Below are 24,674 nucleotides of genomic sequence, written 5' to 3'. Positions count from 1 at the left end.
TGTCCTAGCACAGCATTACAGCATTACCAAGCCCAGACACTCCAGATATCACACTTATTATTTAACATTAATGGACACAGAATTGCCTATGCTTTAAATAAAAAAAAAATTTGAACACATAATTGATGCAAAATATTCAAAATATGCAACAGTAATTTTAACATTTACTTTCACAGGCACCCTTAGGAGTTCCAAGTGAACTTTTTCCTTCTCTCTGCCCCTTTAAGATTTCTGCATCACCCTCTCTTTCATGTAATTGCCTGTAGGAAGAATATTTACTGCAGTTAAAAGATGCAGTAGGGAGATTACAATTTGTAGGTAAGTTAGGCAAGGAAGATGCATTTACAACTTTCCTGCTTAAAGTACCACAGAAACCAGTTTTACACAGAGTAGAGGTCCCCTCAGAGTAAGCTTGGTTAGCATGCAAGTACACTGCCTAAACTCTGCTTTTCTGATTAAAGTTTTGTATTTAATTAAAATTGTCTTTAATTAAAATGCAAATATTCTAGGACTTTAACAATAAATTGTTTACACTAGACTGAGAAACAGCCCTCAAAGGCTTTGGGAAAAAAATAGTTTCAATTGCGAGCTGTATATTCAAACTTCACTGCTCAGTGAAAATGGGTAAAGATCCTTTTTTCTCCTATTGGCTTAATCTTTTTTAAACAAATGGAACGATATCCCAATTTGTATCTAGAATTCACATAGAAAACAATTCCCAAAGTTATTGGCTGTTGAGTAAGTAATTAGGCCAGTTCAAAACATCTATTGTGTTTGAAACAATTCCTTTAGCCAATTTTGCTAGGAAATGATACTGACACCACAAAAGAATTGCCAGTTAAATGAACGACAGCACAGCCCCTTCCCTGAGTGATAAACACGGAGTGCGCCTGTGTGCACGCAAGGATCCATCTGCATTATCCCTCACCAGAAACATCCTGCTCAGGGTTCAAAAATAGCCATTCTGTTTACAAAAGAGCAGGGTTTAGATACAGCAGATATATAGCCTGCTCATTTCTTTCTTTAAACAAACACAGAAAGACTCTGCACCCCAGGTTTTGATTTAGCACAAGGCAGACTGTGTGCTCTGCAGCATCAACAGTCCTTTTCTGGATGAAATGTTGGGATTCACAGGTGAATTATCCTTATGACCATTTCATAACCATCCTCCACTGGGAATAAAATTGGGCCTTTGTATTTCATCTGACTTAATATCTTGAGAAATTCAATTTTTGTTCAGAGAAACATCAAACTGAGCTCTTAGCACTCTAGTGCAGTAACAAAAACTACAGTTATGCATGGCTTGGAAAGAAATTTACCAAATCCCAAACCTTCCACAAAAAAAAAAAAAAAAAAAGAAAAACAAAAAAAGTAAACAGTGCTTGGAAGGTTTTATGGTTCATTAGCAAAATAGTGCATTATGCTCATCACCATATCCCTGTTCAAACACTGAAGAGCAGTGATATAAGTTAAATGAGGTAGTAACATTTAAAGTTTGAAAAATCCACTTCCAGAAGCCAGTGGAACAAATCACACATGGGAACTTTCTAACTGGAAGTACTAGCTAGAATAATGGTATGAATATGACCTCTGTGGAAGTAACATAAAGTATCCTCATTCTTGCAGAGAAATTCTTACAAAGATCCACTTGCTATAAATTTGAATTTCCTAAATTCATTGCAGATCTGAGAAACCAAAATGAAATAAATTACCACAGTTTGACACCATCTCCTTCATCACAGTAATTCCAGATTTCAGTATAAAAGCCATTAGTTAACTTGCACGCCATAATTTACACACTCTTTTACACAATAATTTTTGATGCAAGAAAAGATTCATTTTCCTTTTATAATTATCTTGTGTCAAAGTCTTTAACCTTTTCATCTGAAAAGCTAGAGCTGGTTTCTTTCTGGAAACATATGCCCCGAGTTCAGCTCCTCTCTCTGTGCCCTGGCAGGAAGAGACTGGACATGAGCAGAGAACAGCCAGGCCTGCAGACCAGGGCACCAACAACACCAACATCCAACTCCCAACAACAGCTGCCTTCCAAACCCTCTGCAGCAAAACCATCTATTGTAGTGAATAAAACCTGTGTCAGCCCAACGTGAAGTTGTAAGTACAGCATGAGAACCACCTAAACCACAGCGGTGCACAACTGCTGATTTGCATAATTTATACAAATTAATGTAGATTCAACGATTAGCATTTCAAGAGGGTTTCCTGGTGCCCAGGGAAGGCTGGCGTGAGCCTGGGCAGCCTCACCTGACATGATGTCCATGCCACGGGGTCTCTCCACACACAGGCACCCAAAGCACATCCTTCCCACATCACATGGTCGAGGTACTTCATTCTGGTGCTTCTCTAATGTTACGATAAAGATAGAGCAATATTCTATCTTCCTAAAATTCAGACAACTTCACCAGATCCATATACACTTGTCTTTTCAAAATAGCACTTCACAGTCACAGGCAGGAAGCCTGGGCTGGCTCCAGCAACTGTGGGCTCACTTCAGGGTAGACAGCAGAATAGCCCCCAAAAACACAGGTTTCCTGAAAAAGAGGTGCTCCATCTCCTCCCACATTTGGCTACCCAGTGGACTCCTGTACCAGCAAGGCATCCTCATCACACACACCTGCCTGTACCTGCATTTCACATTGCCTTCACTTTGGGAACGCATCTTTCTGCACCAAGGGCAAGAGGCCACTGTATACAACTACATGGTCTGTGTGGATTTGCTTCCACCTGAAATCGTCCAGTAAAATGAAAAAAAATTATTTTAAGTGATACAGCAATTATGTTTCCCATTCCAAAAAGCACACCATTCATTTACAGGGCCAGCAATTAGCTCTTACTTCAGGTACCTCTGCTGCCTCAGGAACAGACTGCTCATTTTTAGCCTGTTTCCAATTTACCCGCTGGCAGAGGTGCACAAGAAGTCTCTAGCAATGGAGTTGCAAACCCACGTCAGTATAAATTTCCTTTTTGAGAAGTTTCAATCTTGTTTTATCAGAGACCAGTGCCTGTGCTGAGGAAAGCCTATAATGATTTCTCTTTTTCAGGCTCATTCTAGAATTGCATCTATTTTGGGGTTTTGTTTAGATCTGTCGCAGCTTTCGTCCTGTTGATCATGTTGTTTTTCTAACCCGCCCTGAACATCTGTTGGCTCTTTCTGAGGCTGCATAATCCTGGTTTTTTTCTTTCTCTTATGTATTCCACTGCTATCAGCTGGCTGTTATTCTTGGTTTTTATTTTTCAGTGTACATTTTATTTCTTTTAGTTTGGAAAAAAATATATTATTTTAAAAGCACTGATTCTTTCTGGCCTCATCTTATCCAGCACAACAAATACATATCCACCACAGCTTTTGTTTTGTTCAGCTGGTTTGTTCTTTTTTTGTTTCTGCTTGTTTTTCTTCTTAAAAAAAAATGCATCAATATAAAAAACCAGGTTGCAGCAGACCTAAAGGTGGAGCGAGAAGACGATGAAGGATCTTGTTTTCATAACGATAAAAATCAGTACTTATAAAAGATACGGGGCTGGCAGCCCTGCAGAAAACAGAGCGAACACCGTTTAACCACAAACCAGACACACACACTCTCAGCAGGACCACTGCAAGCACTGAAAGGGGAAACAACAGTCAAGCCTTGGCCTCCTCGCCGGGGCTGCCAGCGAGGGCAATAATTAGTGCCAAGCGTGGGGGTGGGTTTTTCTTGACGCTGACATTGGGAACTGTTTGGAGACTACAATTATTTAGCATAGCCTAACAAACAGTTATCAGATGGCAACAGCTTCTGGTCACTACCAGGCTGGACTGCATTCAAGCCTAAGAGAGACATGTATCTCCTCAGCCAGCAAGTCTCCCTACCCAGTGATTACAAAACAAGTAAGATTTTGAGGTTGACAAGAGTCCCTTTTAGCAGCATTTGGATTATAAAATTGCTCTGACTCACTGCAGCGTATTGCTCCCTCTTAATTAACAGAGCTGAACTTTGTACATGTCTAGACTTCCTCCTGCAGAATGGCAGATTTTGGACTCCATGAATATCATTTGAAGTCATATTATTTACAGAGCCTTTATTCATTTCAGTCATTTGTTTCAAACATATTTTCCACAGAAAGAAAAAATGCACCAACTGCTGGGCCATTTAATCCAAACTTAACAGTTAAGATGTTTTATTCAGCATTTTAAAAAGGATTGTCTTAGGGAATTTTATGTGCTGCATTTCTAATGTTAACTTTACAGATTGTAAAGTGCCTTGGGATGCACTAGCATGAAAGGCATTAAGGTATTGCAGGATTTAAGCAAATGTGCATTGCACTAAAAAGAACCTTTTATGAAAGCACATACAGATAAAAACCACAGTAAAGCTAGTGTTTATTAAGAGATGCTCAGATTTATTTCTTAAAGCAAAACTATTTTCCTCCTCCAATGGCAAAAATGATCCTTTTCTAAATTAAAAAATTTTCTGCCAGTACTGACATAAAATTGCTGAAATTTTATACTTTATGGAAGAACGTATTTTCCCATTTAAATGTTCAGTCTTAAAAAAACTCAACTGGATTCACATAAAAAAGGCTTCTTTTTTTTTTTTCCCTAAAAAGTAGGATTTCTGGTTTGTGGGTGGTCGGTTTTCTCCTACCAGTTATTATGAACAAATTAATTAACTATATTAATTAGCTTGGCTATTGTTACAGGATTTTATGGGTACAAAGAAGGATGAATCATACATTTTGATCCATGCTTCCTATTACTATCAAAAAGTTGCATTTCAAATACAAGAAAAAGCTTGTACAGCTAAATCCCTTGACACGCCTGGAAATCACAGAGTAGGCTTGTACACCAATCACTTATGAGAGAGGATTTAATGTCAGTGGGTGAAGTTCAACACGGCGAGAAGGAGCAGCATTAACACAGCCAGAGCAGCCTTATCAAGGAGAGGTGGGGTACTGTATCAGGCTTTATCTCCACCCTTTAAGTGGGAGGGTGGATTTGAGCTTCACCACCTCCCTCCCTGTTTTCCACCTCTGCAACACCCAAGTACTCCAGCTCTGTGGTCTCAATCCAGAGACTATTATAGCCTGTTAAAAAAGTATCACTCGATTTTAAAAGGATACAGATAAAGTCCAAAGAAAGTGTCATGGATTTCAACACGTAGGACTAAACACAAGATCAAAGTTTAAGTGCAGAATATATATATTATTCAAAAAAAAAAAAAAAAAATATTTTTATCAGGTAGTTAAATTTTAAAAAAAAAAAAAAAAAAAAAAAAAAAAAAAAAAAGTAACACTGCTGGAATTCCTATCACTCTAACATCAGAAGAAAAGCAACAAACAACTTTATAATGCCAGATCCACCTTTTCATTAAAATTACATTAAAAATAAAACGTGGTGAAGAAAGTTAAAAAGCAGCCTATGACTTCTACCAAGGAGGAAAGGATTAGTTGTCCTTTGCATTCTAAGTTTGAAAGTTAATATGACAGTCACAATACCTACTCAGAGCCTCAGATCTTTTTTGAATGATAGGAATATTTTCTCAAAGGCTTTCAGCTACAAAATAGCCCTCAAACAGAATTGTTCCTCTAGAGCACCTGTAATTTAAAAACATTACTGACAAATAAAGCTGAAAGCATTAATTTTATTTATAAGTGAAAAATTTCAGATGACTGCCCTGAAATCCAATAATATTCTGTTTCAAGAAAAATAGTGGAGCTATTGTACTATAATTACAGTGGGTCACAAAAGTGAATTAAAGGAACAAGATACTGTTTTAGCTAATGATGCTTTTTAACTAACTTTCATGCCTTTCAAGTACTATGGCATTTTCAGTTACATATTTGCCACATTTTGTTTTCACACAACTGCTTTTCCCACTCGAGTTCAAAGCAAGATCAACCCATTTAACTTCATCTATACTTGCACTGCAGGCATCGAATACCCATCTCAGCCTGTTCCTCACAGATGCATCCCCTTGTGAAGAAAATCCAGACAATGTATGTCAGCAAGGTATCCTTTGCCAAGCCACAAAGACCACATCTCAGTAACTCTGAGATGTGGAATAACTCTAAGAAATGGAAATACTAGTGTCTACACATTTTACACCTGGATTCATCCATATTTCTCCAGTGCTTTGTCCATGCATTATTGAAAAGACAGTTTTACTGAGCAACAAGCTACACAGCAAGTTGAAACAATCAATTGTTCTTCCTGTGATGGACTTCAGACTGGGAGAGCTGCACCTTCCAACTCTTGGCTGCTCCCATAAACTAGACTTTAAGCCCTGTCAAGATCCTGTTGCAGATCTGGGTCTTCCCAGATATACAATTATCCAGGTTTCTATTTCCTATCTAACAAAGATGTCAACCAAAAAAGGCTGATGGAGACATTTCCCCTGTCACTGGGCCTGCTGACACCCTTGTCACCTGGCTGCCAATCGAGGCATGACTGCAGTTACATTTACTCTGATGTGGTGTAACGTACAGTTGTTACTACAAATACAGCCCCTTTCTTAAACCCAGCTTTTTATAAACTCTGCACCTGTGCAAGTTCAGAAGAGCAAATCTGGGAGCTCCATGACAAGCAGCCCTGGCTCCCAGATTCGATTTGAGTATCACGCTCAAATATCACTGACTGAAACTGCAGCCACATACAGCACCTTTCACCACAGCCTCTCTCTTTGTCTATGTGTTTATTTTACACTAATCACTAAAACATCACAGCACAAAGTGTTATGTTATCTCTGTATCCATCTCAATATCTATAATTACTTTCTCTTTTGTAAAAACTAGGACAGGGAGTTGTAGCCCTCAAAGATTACAGATACCCATCTTCCTAAGCCTGACTAAGCCTAAACACACAACAATTATAAGATGGTAAACAGCAGTAATTGTACACTAAATGTCTTTTTAAAGAGCCAAATGTGCACTTAAAAGTTTAACTCCCACTCACTGCTGCTCTAGAACAAACAGTAAATTAGTGAATACAAAACTAAAAAAAAAAAAAAAAAAAGCCCTGCAGTATGTTCCTCAGGCAGGAAGTAATTCTATTTCACCTTCTCTTTTTTTCAACCTTTGTAGACATAATGCAGGATAGTTTCAATAAAGCACTGCCTGCAGTAAAAGCATGTGGTGATCTTGCAATCCAAACTAAAGTGTGATAATTACCCTGCATTAATGGAGAAGGGGACACACAGAGAAATAAACTACCCTCACCCCGCAAAGAAGTGCAGCTGTATTCTAATTTATCAACAGTCAATTTCTCACCTTATGTACTTTCAGACTGGGGGGTTTTATTTGCACCTGTATGTCTCAGTAAAGTGCAGTTAGTTTCGTGACCATTACAAGCAGTTAAGGCTTCCTCTTTTCACTGGAGCAGGTGGTGTGCACAGGGCAGAAAACCACTCCGCTACTTTTATCCCACGTGCGTTGAAACCAGCTCTGAGGTATCACTCCAGCCCCTTTCTCGGTGACACTGCAGACACCTAAGACACTGCACAAGTCTCATGATACATTTGCCTTTTCTGGATTGGTGGGAGATTGCTTTGGGAGTGTTTTGGGAAGGGGAATATTACCTAGCAAGAATGAATACAGAAGTCAGAAGTCAGTCCCTAGAAGCATGACTGAGATGACAGTGTACAAGTAGAAGAATAAGGGATTCTCCAGCTTCTTTCTGGAAGTAGCCAAACCTGAGCACAGAGGAAGAACTTTGTTCTGCCAGGGCCACTTGATAGGCAGAGGACACCAGTTTCCAGAGCTGTTTGCCTTACCCATAAACATGTACAGGGAGAAGGGGGAAAAATAATTAAAATATCTTACAAAGCAATAAAATGTAGTGTGTTATTGTGTGACAGCTCTCCTGACAATTAAAATGAAGAGGTTGTGTGCACTAATGTCAATGCCTATGGTATAAATAAAATATACTATAAATATTCCAGCATTCCCAAGAATGTCTGTGACATTTGTTGTTAAGAGGTAGCATGTTTGCTTCTTCCATGTCCATTTCCATGTCTCCATTTATAATACTGAGCACTTAACCAGGAAATTCCCTCCTCTCAAGTAAAAGGAGAACATTTTCATACTGATACTGTTTTGGTTGGACATACGAAAGCTATTTGAAAGTTCTTTATGTATCTTCACAACTACAAGGCCCTAAAGGGTCTCTAAAGCCAAGTTTATACTCCAGGGTCCATTTTGCAAACACTTAAGAGTGAGGCAGAGAGAGGTCACCTGCCCAAAAGGTTCCACCCAGAGCAGGGCACCCTCTAACTGGAACTCCACCTCTACCCTACACCCACTACACTGGTTGGTGCTGCTATTTACTTCCCAACATTTACTACTGTAATAATGTCAGGAGACAAACAGGCCATGCTACTCTGTGCCATGCAAACATGACAAATGGCTACAGAGGGATTCCACTGTAGTATAAAATCTGTAAGAACTAACTGTCCTCTCATAAAATGTCACAGGACAAGGGAGAAAGGCAGAAGATATTCTGAAAACTTTTTCTGCTTTAGGAGTAAAACTTGAGCATTTGAGGCCTCCCCAAAATTCCAGGGTTAGATTATTTATTTTGCTTTGAAGCATACCATCACTTTCAATATAGCAGTTAAGCAAATCAGCACCTGCCAAGTCTACTGAACTAGTCTCTATTTAACCAAAATTTACATTTAGTTCATCAATTAATATAAACCTTGTCAGGTTCATGGTAATTAGCACACTTACTAAGAGAAGTAACAGCAGTAGAAATGGTGTCAAAGAAGAGCTTTGTTGTACCTGGGTCCCACCAGAGACTCCTATCTGATCTCACCTAGTGATCTACTTGCTCTTGTATTGCCAAAGAGACCCACTTTTCCTGCTCTTAAACCAGACAAATTACTGTGACAAGAAGCAGGCTTAGGTACCTTCCATTCACAGATCACTTTAAGTACTTTACAGGTCATGTGCTATTAAACTACTTACTTTATCAACTTCTTTTGTCCTATCCAAGGCTAAACTGTTTTAATTGAAGGAGAAGGACTTATTTTGTGCTCTGTTTTGCTTTCTTTTTTTTTTTTTATTATTCTTCCTGTTTTCTTTTTACCATGAATAGTTGAGTGCTGTGGGACCAAAAATAATTTTAATCAACAAGGAAAAAAAAATCAGCTTCTGTTTTCCTTTGCTTCACATCTATTGCTGAAATACACTTTAAAAGAGGCAGACTTCTTTAAGCAAGTATCACTTAGAGCAATCAATAAGGCCACTTTTTGGTAATGTGTTTTAAAGGTAGTTCTTTAATGGCATTAACAGACAGGTACAATTTAGATTCTTCACACAGAAGATGCCCTCTTGCCTGCCATTCCAGAACTTTAAGACTTTTAACAATAATTGCCAAATTCCACATCACTGTTTGTACACATACACACTTTTTTGTGACTCTCTTGAGCTGCAGGGTCATAAGGGTATAATTTACAGTGCAAAGTAGTGTTTTAAGAAAATAGTTACTCAAAGCATAATTGCTGGGTTTTTTCCCCGAACTTGAACTCATCATTTTCCTTTTCTCTTAAACTCATAACCATGAAGCCACATCATTAATCCAAATTATTCTGAGAATAAGGCTAAAAGTTAATATACTTTGACAAAATTAGCCACTGCTTTAACAATAAAGGGAGTATTGTGCTATCCTTCACTTATCACTATTCTTAAATATTTGGTATTAGATAAGACCTGGAGAAATATGAAACCCATAAATTTCACTGTGGCATATTCTACAGGCAGGGAAGAGGCTTTAAAGAAGGTGAGACAGTGCTATAAACCAAAAGTCAAATCAGAAACTGAACCTTCAGTTTAGATTCCCAGGCTTTTTAATGTTCAAGATAGACTGCAAACTTTATTTTAACATTCTCTGTTTTTGTAAGAGTACCAACAGAGGCAGAGACAATTTAATACAAGCTGAGTTGAACTGTAATGAAGGTGTTTCCAGTATGTTTTTAAGAACATACTTGAAAGACTGGCAGAACAATCCAGTGCTCTAGTATTTTCACAAATTCAAAACAATGAGATACTTAAGACTCTATTCACACACACACAAAAAAAAAAAAAATAGAAAAAAGAAAAAATAGAAAGGAAAAATGGAGCCTTAAATGTCTCTAAGTGGAAGAAACATTTCCCATTTCAACTTTAGCACTTTACTACTGACATACAATGAAAAAAGTGCTTGTATATAACCCAGCCATGTCAGCAGCAAAATGAATCTCCAAGCTGTGCAATGATCTAAGAAAATCTGAATGGGCATATGGGAACAGCTCATTTTGCAAGACCTCCGAAACCAACCTACTGATAAACACCGGAGGGTGCCTGACTGCCTGAATACTCACATGCTTATTTGTTGTTATTCTTATTCATTACTGAGTCATTATTATTATTTAAGTGCCGACAATGCACTTGTGAACCAGAACAGATGCAAAATATCCTGTGCTAATGAGAAAATCAAAGCCTTTCTCATATTAGCAATTTCATATTATAGGATCTCTTTATTTTTGCCAATAAAGCACAAAAGTAATTAATACAGCAATATTTTCTTATTGTTCATGAGTAAAGCAAGTAAAACTGCTCAGATTCCGCTTTGGCTCTCACCCCTACCAGCACAAAATACAATAAATACTATTGAAGAATTCCTACTAAGACAGCTGCCAAATAAAATACAACAAAAATCTCTCATAAAAAGCTGTTCTCTGTTTATTCAGAGATAGAGTCAGTACTCCTCACTGAAAATGAACAGTGTAGCACTGCTCTTTCATATTTAAATACTTAAGCTGTGTCTTATTGCTGTAACCATCTCACAGGATAAGTTTTTAACTGGAGGCTGGAAGGTGACATTAGTACTCAGTGTATTACCAAACTGTGGATCCATTCTTGAATAACCATTAGAACAATACATAATGAGCACACACTTTTCACCCCCAAAATTATGCTACTATATGCATGAGGAATCTGACAAATACTTCTATTTAAATAGTTGTGCACACAGAAGATGTCAGGTTTGGATATTCTCTGATAGCAGCACTAGATGTGGGCTGCTACCACGTCCAGCTCCAGGATGACACCTCCAGCAGTCCAGGTCTGATGTAAAGGAGGGTGGCTGGGGAAGGCTCCTTGCAAAGTCCATCTCCCCCAGTGCTGCTGGAGCTGTGTCTGCTTCTCATTCACACAGTTTTTAAGCAAGATCACAAATAATAGAGCTGCTTCATTGTGTGCAGGTAACCCTACAGCAGAGGATACTTAAATTTAGCTGAGGAAGTTTCCATTTGGATACAGTGCCCCTTATTTGCTCTCAGCAAACCAACCTGTGCACCCTCCCCAGATCTGGCCCGAGAAACTCTCCACCTCAGCAAACCTTACTGCCCTTTTGAGGACCATTCTGCATCATGGGAATACATATGACCAAATCACTTCCGTGAAAAGTAAAGGGTTTTTCCCCTTAATTTCAGTAAGGAACATGATTTAAGCACAAAATGACTCAGTCATGAGTGCAGGGTTCAGCAGTGAGCACAGCACTGCTGCAGAGACACCGGCCAATCCAGAATAGAGCTAAGCCCTGCTGTCACGTCTCCTAAAACAAAGCATGAAGAACAATGTGTGAGTCTTAAAGTCTTGTTCAAGAAGCTTGCTGGAGTCAGAGACAGGCCCAGTCCTGTGCTGGGAGTCAAATGGGTATAGTTCTGTGTAAACTCTTTGGCAGCCCAAGCCCAGCACAAGCCCCCTTCCCACCCCAGCGCTCCCACTGTGTCTGCAACCAAAGCTTGCAGGAGGATCCCTGACCTAGAGAGGAGCCTGACCACTCGTTTTATATCGAAACACTCCTACCAAATAAAAGTATGTGGGCAAAGCATCCCAGATTTAAATGACAGAGCCAGTTAAACTAAAATATGTATCAACAAATGAAAATGTGAATGAAGTTTTGTCCTCAGCAAGTCTTCAGAAGGGGGAACTGAGATCCTCAGAACCTGCCTTGACTAAAAAGACAACTGAAAGAACTGGATAGTACCTTCTAGTTCAACACCAGAATGCAAGACAACTACATGTTCAGAAGGCCAAGTCTGGCCCTAAACACTCAAAAGGATTAAATAAAAATGGCAAGATCCTTACATACAAATATGAAAACATCTATGGAAAGATCTACTGATACTACTTTTTGAAGGTCTACAACTGCTAGTTGTAACAGCAGCATCCTGTCAGTGACACACATTTCAACAAAAGGAATAAAATACACAAACAATAAATAAACCCCCTGCAAGAGTGGACCAAAAAATGCCTAGATTTCCATTAAATACTAACTTAATAAAATCAACAACCATGCATCTGAACTAGAAGAGTGTTTTTAAAACCAGTGGAAGTGTGACAGATGAAGGACAGTTGATCACAAGTGACAATTCACATTGAAGCCCAGAGGAATGCTTCAGGCTTAAGTTAACACCCAGCCATCTGAAATTCAGTGCATGGTGCCCAGTGACACAGGCACAGCCACACTGAAGGGCTGGGGGTACTGGAGCACCTGCTGAATTCTGACACACACACACACGTGGCCATGCTGATACAAGCCATCACTTTCAGATTTTTGACACTCACCCTTTGCCCACATCCCTGTTTGTTCCTGGCTGGGTATGTTCTTGGCCAGAACGTTTATAGCCCCTGGTATTATCCCTCCAAAGCCGTGACGCATTCTTAACCACAACTCTGAGAACACACTGACATTATAATATACAAACATGTACGGAAGATATACACACTCAGACACACCAGGGGATAAAACAGACTGGGAGGAAATGAGGAACTTTATGTTACTGTCTTTTCTAATGAGATAGAAAGTGGCAGATGTAAAGATTTCATTCAACTGACAATCTCTTTTATGATATGAATAAACTACTAAAACAGATTTAATCCTTTATAAAATCAGATTATAAGAAGCAGACAAAATCACAAGTTTATTCAATACGCCATCTTATCCAGTGTGACTAATGCATTATTTGTATGAAGTTAAAGTGGCGCGTTGGAAAGCTATGAAATAAATCAAATGCTCTACTTTATGTAATCTTAACAGACAGATCCCATTAGGATTCTACTATGCATAGCTGTTGGTTAAAATCATTGACCAGTATCCTCATAAATTAATCAACTGAGGTAATGCTGGCTTGGCTGTCATCATTTATTCCTAATCTACATTTAGAATTCAATTCAACTTTTCAAGCCCTTTAGAACAGGTTTATCAATTCTCTCACCCTTGCTTCAGACATCAACCTCACCAGTAATTGTTTACAAAAGACCCAGTACAACGAAACAGTATCACAGTATCTTTTTTGTTCCTTTTCTTTCCACAGACACCAGAGTGCATATAGACACTGTGTTATAATTAGTTAGAAAGATATTAAATCTTAACCAAACATTCTAGCCTGCCTCAATTTTTTGATGAGACCTTTTATCATTGAAGTTGAATTTGCAGGGAGATTGTGTGAGTTTACACAAGCGAGAATCATTACAAAATCTAAAATAACCCTGATCTGGTTGAAAGGCAGCTAACAGAATATTTTTGGTTACAGATACATAGGAGGAAAAAAAGCCTCCTAGATATCAGGTTATTTGTGGAGCTCTAATGTGTTTTCAAACATATGACTTCTGTGTTATATCTGTGTATTTTATGCAGTTTCTAGTCATGTTTGTTAGATGTCTGCATGTCACGTACTACAAGATTCATGAGCAGTCTACAACCAGGCAAAATTCTCACACAACAGCTTGTCTTGGGTAATGGGGAAAGAAACAGCAGAGTGAAGTGACAGGGAAGTGTATTATTTATTATCCTGATGAGGATAACACCTAGTCATGGTCTACGATCCAAACATGCTCACTGTCCTGCTGACAGAGCTATGATTCTGAATGAGAGCACAGGTGTTTTCCTACACAAATACCAAAACTCTCTTTAATTATATTCCCTTATCTATGATCCCTCTTTGGACACACTAAAAAACAGTCAGTTTGGGCAAGGGCTCTTTAAAGAGAGAAGGGAAGACTGAGCAGCAACAAAAACATTGCAATAGATTGCATAATATTTCTGGAGCTCTACCACAAAGTAGGTAAAGGTCATCTGCTCCCAAAATGAAATGAGAAAGAAAGGGAATCTGTGGCTAAGTATGGTTTAGAGTTTACTAAATCAATGAAAAACTTCAACCAGCTGCAGTGGCCTCCAGCTCAGCCCTCTAGTGCAAATTTACTGGCCCACAGACAACTATCAAAGCCACAAAGACAATGCTTCCAAGTATGTACGACACTAATTATCTCCCTAATTGCCTAAAAATTATACACAGGATTTCACAAAATTTGTTCCCTTCTTCAAAGGCACATTTTTAATTTCATAACCAAATTCCAGCATATATAGTCTGTTAAAACACATATATGAAAATACCTCCTACTTTTCAGGGACAAAAATAAAGACCATGAATAGTTTTTGCTGCCTGTTTTCCCTTGAACCTTGAAAGAAAGGACCTTAGAATAAAACTTTGCCCTGTATTCTTTTTTTGTCCAATCACAAGGATGTACTTTTCCTCATGCTAGCTGAATGCAACACAGTAATTTGTATCCCCAAGTGGTATAAATAGAAAATATGCTCAGTCTAATAACATATGTGAAGAAAACTCATGCCCAGGGTTAACCAACAAAGCAGCAGCGATCTGCTAGAAACAAAGGCAGCTGGCTCAAAGAGCAACAATGCTTCTGAAAAACTGTGGATGTACTATTCAGTGAACCATCCAAGAGATGACGTTTACTTATGCTACAGCTGCATATACAAAGCTTTGCTATAAGATCTGGTCAATGACAAGTCTTCTGGAGTAACAAGATGGTTCTGTCTCCAAAAGGCCCGTGGCCTTCACTGTCCAGCTATACCAGCAGGGCAAATTACATGAAGTGTACAGAGTATAAATAAATTCTACCCTTCAGAAGAGCTCTCTGCTTTGATTACCTTCTCTTGCACTGCCCAAATCCCACCATTTCTCTTTACAGGCTTGCCTTCCCCCTACTAATATATCTGCCTAGGTTTCTGTCTTCCTCTATCACTGTAAACATTCATAAACATTAAGGGACTTAACCTCATCACACCCCCATGGAATAGGAAAATATACCCATCAGACTTGGCAAGCAGTGAAGTGGAACTCAGCTGCATTCCTGACCAACGACGAGTCCTTGTGCAAGTCACTTCTCTCTTCCCATTCCCCACTGTGTAAGGAGGGGTGATGACAATGACATCTCTGCATGTCTAACAGTAAAAATTGGAGATGTTACACTTCTCACTTCACAAAAGGAGGTAAAGCAGAGACAATCATTATTGGTTGAAGGGTCTCTGGCTGGAAATATCACCCCATTTTTCTAAACATGTGTCTGATATCATCAGCACAAATGTTGCATCCAACACAAGGATCTCTGCGCACCAGCTATGGCACAATCAATACCGTTTGCTTTTCTTGTAGGTAACACTGTAAAGCAAGCCAGTGAAGGACTATGTAGCTAGAGTGAAGTTCAGAATAGAGAAAATGTCAAAAGCAGCTCCCAGCTGACACCCAGGAAGATGAAAAAGTGAGCAGAAAGACCAGATAAAGGTAACTACACAGCTGGCCCTTCTCTCTCATGCTTTGCACCTGAACAAAACAAAACAAACAAAAAACAAAAACAAACAAACAAAAAAAACAAACAAAAAACCCCAAATAAACAAAAAAAGGGCAAATCACCACAGAAGTAAATACTATTGCCTCACTTTTGACAGATACCAATGACTTTCCAAAGGCAGTAAAGTAGCTAGCCACAATACCAGTGAGAGAATCCATGTTCTGTTCCTCAAAATATATATTCACCTTGATTTCACAAACTTAAAATTTACAACAACCCTTTCCAGTATTACAAAAACAAAGCAATGTAAAAAAAGCAATGTAATTTAGTTCCTTCTCCAAGCAACCACTACCCCTCAGCCACTGGCCAATGCCTCAATTCCTTCACCTACCCCTCTTCAAAGGCTTGGTGAAGACAAATGGGCTTTCCAATGTGCAATCAAGCAGAAAGCCATGATAATCAAAGGGCTGCTTTTTTGAGTAAATATGAGCTCCAAAGCCATTGTCCTCTCCCACAGAGGAGATATACGAAAATGCTTACTATAGCATACGCACAGTATTCTTACAGCTCTGCCTCCTGCTGACCACCAGCCCCAGGGCTCAGTCCACTTCCCATTACAATTGGCTTCACCACACCCACTGACTTGTATTGGAACTCTTTCACGGACCCTAACTAATGAGTTTTTAAACACTTGTAGACAGAGAAGATAATTCCTCATCATTATTCTTCATAGGAAACACCAGGAAGAATGTCACTCCATTGTTCTACAGGAAAGGAACTGGAAGAAAAATCACCCCCACATTCAAAAGAGCAGCCCAAAGTTTCCATACATGAACTGGCTGCCCCTCAAGCTACGGTGGTCTCACCTGAGAGTTCAGGACAGGGATCTAAAGTATATGCAACCTTCTGATCTCTTACTCTGGCATATCTGCACACTAAGAGGTCCGTAACCAACAGGCATATAATGTTCCAATACAGTATTCTCAAATAAAAGCCTGGCTATTGACAGCAGCACAGACTCACCTAAACACCATATTACTGCAGGATCTCAGTTAGCCTCATGACATGAGATGGAAATAAATAGGAATGGGAGACCTTAATAATAGTTTATATTTAAAGCTTTGCATTTGCTTTCTCTACTGACAGTTATATGTTCTTTTCCCTCACAAGAGAAATCTTGACCTAAACCAGTAATAAAGGACAAAAAAACCCCAAAACAAGTAGACTTACATAACATACTGTTACCCTCAGACATAAAAACATTTTAAATAAAAAACCATTCCATTATGAAGCCACCTTCTCAGCACAGATCATAAGCCACCAAGGACTGCTCTGCTTTTACCCAGTGTCACTTTCAGGTGTCTGTCACTTTGCAGGATGCAGATACTATCACCTATCAAAAGAGCCTACACTTGGATGTCCAAGAAAACTTTTGAGCTACAATTGAATCCTGCCAACAGTCCATGTAAATGAAGTGCCAAATGGAAAAAGCATTAGTCTCAGTAGTAAGGCTTCTGCAGGTTTGAGCCCCAGGCACTAGCAATGTAGAGCTACAGAATTTACTCATTCCACAACATCATGTACACCCACAACATACAAAAATAGCTATTATAATACTTGTCAAAGGAACAAGTCAGTGATTTTTAACTTGGTGCTCTATCTTGTTTTCTTCTTTGCTGGTTGTTAATACCCCACCCCTATAACTACATATAATTATGAGTGGGCTATTCATGTCTTACTATAACTGGTAGCACCATGCAGCATGTGAGTCAGGAATCTGAACTGCTGACTACAGCTCCTCGCTAAACAAGTCTTACACACCACACATAGTAAATGGCATTCCCTATTCTCTGCTCCACCTACAAGGAAAATCAGCTTCCAGTTGTGGTATCATCTCCAACTCTCCTTAACACTCACCATCACAAATCACATGAATTAAGGACTCAATTATAATCTCCAGCAAAAAGACACAGATCAACAGCTGAGGTCACAAGGAAAAAATGTTTCAAGTGAGAGTTTTCTTCTCTCAGTGGCTTAATTTGAATATATTAATGTAATGTTATTAAAATATTATATACAGTTTTACTAAAGAAACTACAGACTAGACCTTTGCTTAAAAGTCATAACAATTTATGTCGTTGATCTGCTATGTACAAGTTGAGAAATAGTCTCTTCATGATAAAACACTTTGTAACAGCTGGGAAGTTAACTGCAGGAAGTTTTGGGTTATTCCCTTACCTCAGCGCTCTTGCTCCACATTACTTTTTCAGCACTATGAGCCCAACCTCATAAACCCATCAAACTGACTGCACTCAATAGCAGTCCTGTTGAAATTTAGGAGCAATATACAATTTTTATAAAGTTTATTCGAGACTGGATTCCAGTACAATGCATTTGAAAACAAGCCCTCGAGCTTATTCCCACACAATTTCCTCACAAATAAAGATTTAACATCATATGCCCTTAGCGAGAATCTTTGGTCAAACAATTGTCTCATTAGAAGTTATTCAAGATGGAGCTTAAAAGCTACTGACACACATACTGCCATCCTTCCTCTCATTTTTTTAATCTCTACAGTTGTCCATTAGTCAGGAGTAATGTACCTTCTGACCTCTGACCAAAGCTATTAGAACAATTTAAACAAATATTTTGGTTACAAAGCATCAACACAGAACATTCAGTAACAATAAAAGGATGAAAGAGCGGTCTTTTAGAGTCACTGTTGTGACTTCCTGACCATGTTATATTATGGAAGGTTATACTAACTTGACATCTTACTTGATTTACTATCTTCTTTTTCAATGCTTAAGAAAGAATTTGCAACATTGCAAAACCCAGAGTTGTGGCACATTTTCAGTTTTCAGTGTTAATAGATGTTTGATGGCTTTAGAAAATCCATTCTGCTAACTGCAATCAAGAGAAACGATTCAAGCTTTCCCCTCCATTTTTCTTTTCTTTCCGTACAAGAAAGGCAGTAAATTTGAATTGGACAGGTTCAGAATTGGGCTCTGAGGAGTTTTTCCACATGCATAGTATTAGGCATGCGTAGAGAGCCTTGCTGATCCTGGTCATTAGAGAGTTGCTCCACATTTAAAGTCTGCCTTTCGGCCAAAATGGACAAATCAAGGGCCCTCTCAAGTCAACTGGGAGCACCTTCACTGGCATCACTGGCCATTGACTCACGCTGAGGCTGGAGGAAGACGTGGGTTCTTTGTGGTATTTATTGACTATGCACATTTAACAAACATTCAGGAACCAGATCCTTCAAGTCCTTGACACAAAAATAATTTCATTACCTCAAACTAAAAGCACAGGAAAATACAGGATAGGGTCTTCTGGTTAGATGCTTATTCTAAATGCTGCATGGGTTTAAGGCATAAAATGCTTTTTACAATCCCTCTAGATTCTTTTTAATGAGATTTAATATTTGCATTATTTCTGACTACCCAGTTTTTGGTGAAATCACGTAAAGCTGCTGTGGATTTCAGGGAAATAGATGGTTACTGTACAGGCAAAAAATAACATCTGCTTTCATTACCTTATACATCAAAACTGGGGTTTAGTCATTAGTTAAACACATTGAGCATTTTGGGAGTGATCAAGAATTCAGTTTGGTGAAACTTAACTTGAAATCAAGAGGTTTTTTAATAGGATTTCCTGTGTGCTTAAAACTACACACCTGTCTATGGGCTCTGTTAAATTAAGGCCCATGTGCTTTTTCTAAGTCTAACACAGATTTTATCCCATCTCACCATATTGGGCATTTTTCTTTATCTAGATAAAACCAGCATTTGGGCCTCATCATACAAAAAGCATCACAACACTCCTTCCACAATGCTGGAGCATATTGTCACAGTCCTAAGAAGCATAAAAAGACCAGAAGTGTCCATCCATTTTCTCAAAGATCATTTAGTATATTTAAGTTAATTATTTGCAGAATGTCACATTTTCCACTCTAAATTGTTTAGAAAATTCCAGGTTGTAGAAGTACTCTTGTCAGACAAAAGGAATAATTTTGCTTTACTGAAGGATCTGCATCATAGTACCATCTTTTACTAAGAAGAAAACCCCAAACAATATAATTGGCATTCATGTGCAAACTGCTTAAATGCTCTCAAGTTCTGCCTGGCTTCAGAATAGCTGAACAGTACCTGAAGTATCTACTCTCCATCCCAATTTGTATATTTTAAAAGGCATTAAATTCTTGAATGAATCATTAGGAAAACAATTCAAATGATGTTAAACTGATACTAATTTTGCCTCATAGGATAGATGTGAGCTTAATGTTTGCCAACAGCCAAATTCTTTCAAGATTTACGCTCCATGAAGTTCAACATCAGTCAGGAAAGAATTACTAAATCAGGAGGTACTTCAAGTACAGGTTTTGGCCCAAGACTATTTTTGGTCTTCTTCAGCTGCTTGTTTTGACAGCATCTAATCCCCCTCACACACCCACCAGTAGCCACACAATCTATCCATTTACACTTTCAAAGCAAATTGAAAATGAAGCATTCTCAAATAATTACTCACGGATGTCTGTAATACAAATCCAAAAAGTAACTGCAATTCAGCTGTAATATTTCTTAGGGAAAAGAAAGGGACAGGGAGAAAAATCTTACAGAAATCCATTCAAAATGTGACTTTTTCCTACACTAACGCTCTCACTATCACCCCATAAAAATTAAAATTAAAAAAATAAAAATTAAATCTAATTCCCAAAGAGCTTATCTACTCTATTTCAAACATTCTCATCAGAAACACAACACAGTTTCCGCGTGTAGAAGACTTTTCACTTAATGAGTTATTACAATCCCTGGTGAAAGAACAGTAACTGAGAAGGTCTTCTCCAGGGGCACAAGGCAGAGAGGGAAGCAGGAAGGTGGGTGAAGAGGGGGAAATAGCCAGAGCTGGAACTGAAACAGTTCACCTTTGTCTGGAGAGCAGGATCACCCCCTCCAGGTTGAGGACTATGCTGAAAGAGTGCGCTGCTGTGGCATGCAGTGTGTTTCTCCATTCACACAGGAGAGGAACCTGGCCCACAGATGGCCTGTTCTCAGCTTTGTCAGCCACAAACAGACCTTTGAACTTTCTATTTATATAACAGTTTAGTGAGTTTAAGCCTCTTCCTGTATAACTGGCAGTTTGCTGGTTTTGCTGTAATTAGGCTACTTGTGATACATAATATAAAATAGGAAAAAAACAAGAGGCTTGTTTCTCTGCAGGGCTAAGTCTTCCTCCTTGCAACCACACAGCTAAGACGACACTGTTACCTGCTCATCTTATTTTACCTTGCCAGGTTTTGATTTACATACCTCAATATGCATTTTTCTGCTAAGTATTTTCTCAACTTCCACTTTTTTAAAGATTGGGTGACTTAAAAATATTAATACCTATGTCAATCAATACAACATAACCCAAGAATTTTTCTGCCTTTGTTTGTGCTAGTGAGGAGTATATATTCCAGGGTGGTTGGGTCTTTGTTGGGTTTTGTTATTTCCCAGCTGCTGATTAATGACACCACCTTACTCCATAAGCAGGTTCAAATCTAGCCACATGGTCCCAGGCCACAGCAAGATTTCATTTACTTGGTTACCACAGACAAGCATGGAAAGTGATTTAAAAGATGAAATTTGATTTTTAACAGCAAGTGGTCCCCTTGGTGCACACAGGCATTCAAGCTTTTCATTATATCCATCTCCCTTCCTTTCTCCCTCATAGAATGCCTCATATTAAATGCAAGCCCAGGTGAACACTTCTTATTCATCCAGGAATCATAGCAGACTTCAGCTTTGGCCCTTTCATCTCACCCTGAGTTTACATTTACCTAAATTGTTTTGGGTATTTTTCAGTTTTTTTCAAGTCTGGCAAACATATACAAGGATATTCGCGGCCTCATTTTACATATTTTACCCCAGTGTTAACAAAAACCCCACACCAACTCTCAGCTACCTTCCTAATCACATTCTCGACAAAGGGTCAATGAAACATCTCATTCTTGTACTACTGTGATCTCTCCTAATATGGGAAACTAAAGGGCTGATTCTGCAGTTTGTATCACCAAGACAAAGCTCCACGAATCATCCAGAAGGCCAGGTGAGAATTTCAGCACATGTGCAGTGGCACTGCACACTGTAACAATCACAGCTCTTGACAAAATATGTTTCAAGAAGTGACACAAAAATGTACCTCCATTGGAGGTGGGGGGAAATTAACTGTATTTTTCCCATCAATGAGTAACTTTCACAAAGTCATTTCCTGGTATAAATGCAAGGCAAAGAAAGTTTACATCTTTTCATCAGATTAAAAAAAATTCTGCTTAAGCTATAAATATTTTTTTAATATATTTCTCAGGCTAACGATGTTTCTGTTGTACTTTGCATACAGATAATACAAACACCCACACACACAGTAGGCCTGAGCTTGCCTTCTTGGTGATTGCAGTACAGATTAGGAGAAGTTTTGGGTTTGCAAGGAATGCAGAAGAGGGTCCCTAATTGCCTTATAAATGCTTGTGAAACACGTTTTACAAAGGCCAGCTCACAGGCAGAAGGAGGGCAGCTTCGAAATAAGAAGCAGCAATTCACACATCATGTTATATGTACTTATTTGCAAATATTACAAAGCAACCACACCATATTGGATACACAGACAAAATTAATAAATCTTGATGGATGTGCATGCATCTTCCTGGGTGTGTGGCGATGATGTATGTATAACATATTACATACATACACGTGTTTGTGGACAGAGGAGCTAAATTTAATTCTCTGTAAGCTATGCAACTACTTGTCAGAGACAAAAATATTTACATGTATAATAAAAAACATGTCACATTTGTGTAGACATGTAGATTAGGTACCCACATATTATATATGCACTTACATATACTAATTGGATTGCTAAAAGCTAAATGCAACTTGATCTCTGCAGTGTGTGTGAAAGCCTGTGCCACATAGAGAGTTTGAGCAGATATCAAACTGTTTGAAACAGTCAAAGTAAAAATGTTCTCTCCTCATGAACCCTAAAACCACTAAAAACAATACATTTCACAGTACAAAAAACTAGAATAATAGAATTTTAGAATGAGAGGCAATATATTCATATTTTATGGAAAAACCAAGGCACAAGAGTTCCCTTCTTTCTGATGCACATATCTAAATCCACATAAAATCATAGTCAAATGAAAGTAAGTTATTAAGCAAACACTAAAACTCAATACCTATAAATGCTTAGTATTTGAACTACACCCACATATTGGGTTGTAACAGCTTCTATTAAATTAATGTTACCCACATTATAAATTAGGCAAATTGTATGCAAATATCATTTGAGTGGTAATATGGTGGTTATCAGTTGTCTGCAAAATAAATTAGTGTAGCAGAGTAAAGATAGCGTAGTAGAAGCATAATATTTAATTGAGCACTAATTTTATTGTGATTATTACTTTTAAATAACAACAGCATGATTATTAAAAAGATGTAATACAATGGATTATGCAGAGCTGATAAAACATGCACATGATCCAAAACGCCTGCTTACAGATTAATATTGATATAGTGTAATTTATGGTTGTGAGGATTTACTCCCAATTGCTGTAAAATGGAACGTGACAGGTATTTGGTTCTGATTACTATGGATTTGCAAGTATAGCTGTTAGACCGTGTTTGGCAAAATGATAGTCATTAACAAGATATATTACCTTTTTCCTAGACATATCTTTATATTATCAACAAAGTAAACTAAACCCTCTGCAAAACACGAGGTCCAAATGCACATACATACACATATATAATCTGTGTGGCATTTAGAGATTAGGATCACAGAATACAGTATTTTAGTCTCTTTCTTCCTTGGCAAACTGCACTCCAGCCTAAAAGCATTTAACAAAGCAGTCCCCAACCTCTGAATTTCCCCATGCATAGTTAAGGAATTATATTCGCTAAATTGAAAAGTAAAGAAAGAACCAATAAAACCAGCCAAAGAATAAGCATAATCTCATTAACCAGCCACAGAAGTGACTAAGTACCTATCCAAATTCTAACTTTCCCAGCTACTTGTCACCCATCAAAAATTCCTTAACATTCACTTTGATAACAAGTTTGCAATGTACTTAAACAGATGCACCGATCTTTTTAAGGTCTGCACCTATTTACAGAGCAATATAAACCTAAAATTCCATTCTTAAAATAAATGGAAATAAAGAAAAATGATGCAGAGACGGGCAGGAAAAAAAAAAAAAGACCTGTTATAATATCACGGGTACTGATCTTGCCACTTCCAAAACTAACTTCAATAACGCTTCATCTAGAATAGGAAACCAGCAAAACCAGCAACAGAAGCCCCCACACCGATCAGAGCTACAGCCGAACTGTGCCACACAGCGAAACTACAGTTGCGGTTCTCCCCGTGAAAGGAACATTGTCAGTGACAGCAGTAAACACAACATTAGCAAAGCCGCGATCCCGGGGAACATCGCCGCCCCTGCTCGGGAGGGGGCTGCCACCGCTGATCGCAGCCGGCACCCGGCACCTCTCGGCGCTGCCCTGCGGGCCAACTTCGCCCCCCGCCGCCGCGCTCCGAGCGCTGCTCCCGGCCGGGGCCGGCGGCGCGGCCGCGGAGCGTGGCTGCAGCCGGCCGGCACCGGCTGCCCCGGCCGGCCCCGCTGCCCGCGGGCGCAGCGCGGACCCGCTCCCCGCTGGCACCGGGTGCTGCGCCCCTCAACAAAGGCTACGGCACCGGGGGAGCGAGCAGGGAAGGGTAGGAAGGAGGCAGCTGGAAGAAGGAGAGGGGTGGAGAGACGGGGAGGGGAGGTGGTGCGGGAAGGGGAGAAACCAAAACCAAAAAAAAAAAAAAAAAACCCACCACCCGAAAAAACCTACCACTGCTGCTCTAAGTCCCAGTCCCTGAAAAAGTCGAATAGGTCCATAACGATGTGGTGGGGAGACTCAGAGAAGTGGTGCCCCCTCCCCGCCCCGCAGAGCCGAGCCGAGCCGAGCCGGCGCGGCTATTGCTGGCCGGCCCGCATGGGCAGCGGCGCCGCGGGGAGCGGC

At 39.1% G+C, this 24,674-nt stretch overlaps 1 protein-coding gene across 5 annotated transcripts in view; it reads right to left on the bottom strand.

Moving 5' to 3' along the window:
- The window catches only part of AFF2 (AF4/FMR2 family member 2), a 332,371-nt gene extending 307,703 nt beyond the window's left edge, over nt 1-24,668 (bottom strand). For all 5 annotated transcript variants that reach the window (XM_041396527.1, XM_041396530.1, XM_041396528.1 and 2 more), the window contains exon 1: nt 24,504-24,668. In XM_041396527.1, the coding sequence (XP_041252461.1) occupies nt 24,504-24,550 (47 nt within the window). In that variant the 5' untranslated portion in view covers nt 24,551-24,668. The remainder of the gene's footprint in view (nt 1-24,503) is intronic.
- Nucleotides 24,669-24,674: the final 6 nt, after the last annotated feature.

The sequence above is a fragment of the Onychostruthus taczanowskii genome, unplaced genomic scaffold (assembly GCF_017590055.1).
Source record: "Onychostruthus taczanowskii isolate IOZ18803 unplaced genomic scaffold, ASM1759005v1 scaffold13, whole genome shotgun sequence".
Lineage (NCBI taxonomy): Eukaryota > Metazoa > Chordata > Aves > Passeriformes > Passeridae > Onychostruthus > Onychostruthus taczanowskii.
This window is presented reverse-complemented; position numbering and strand designations above follow the sequence as displayed.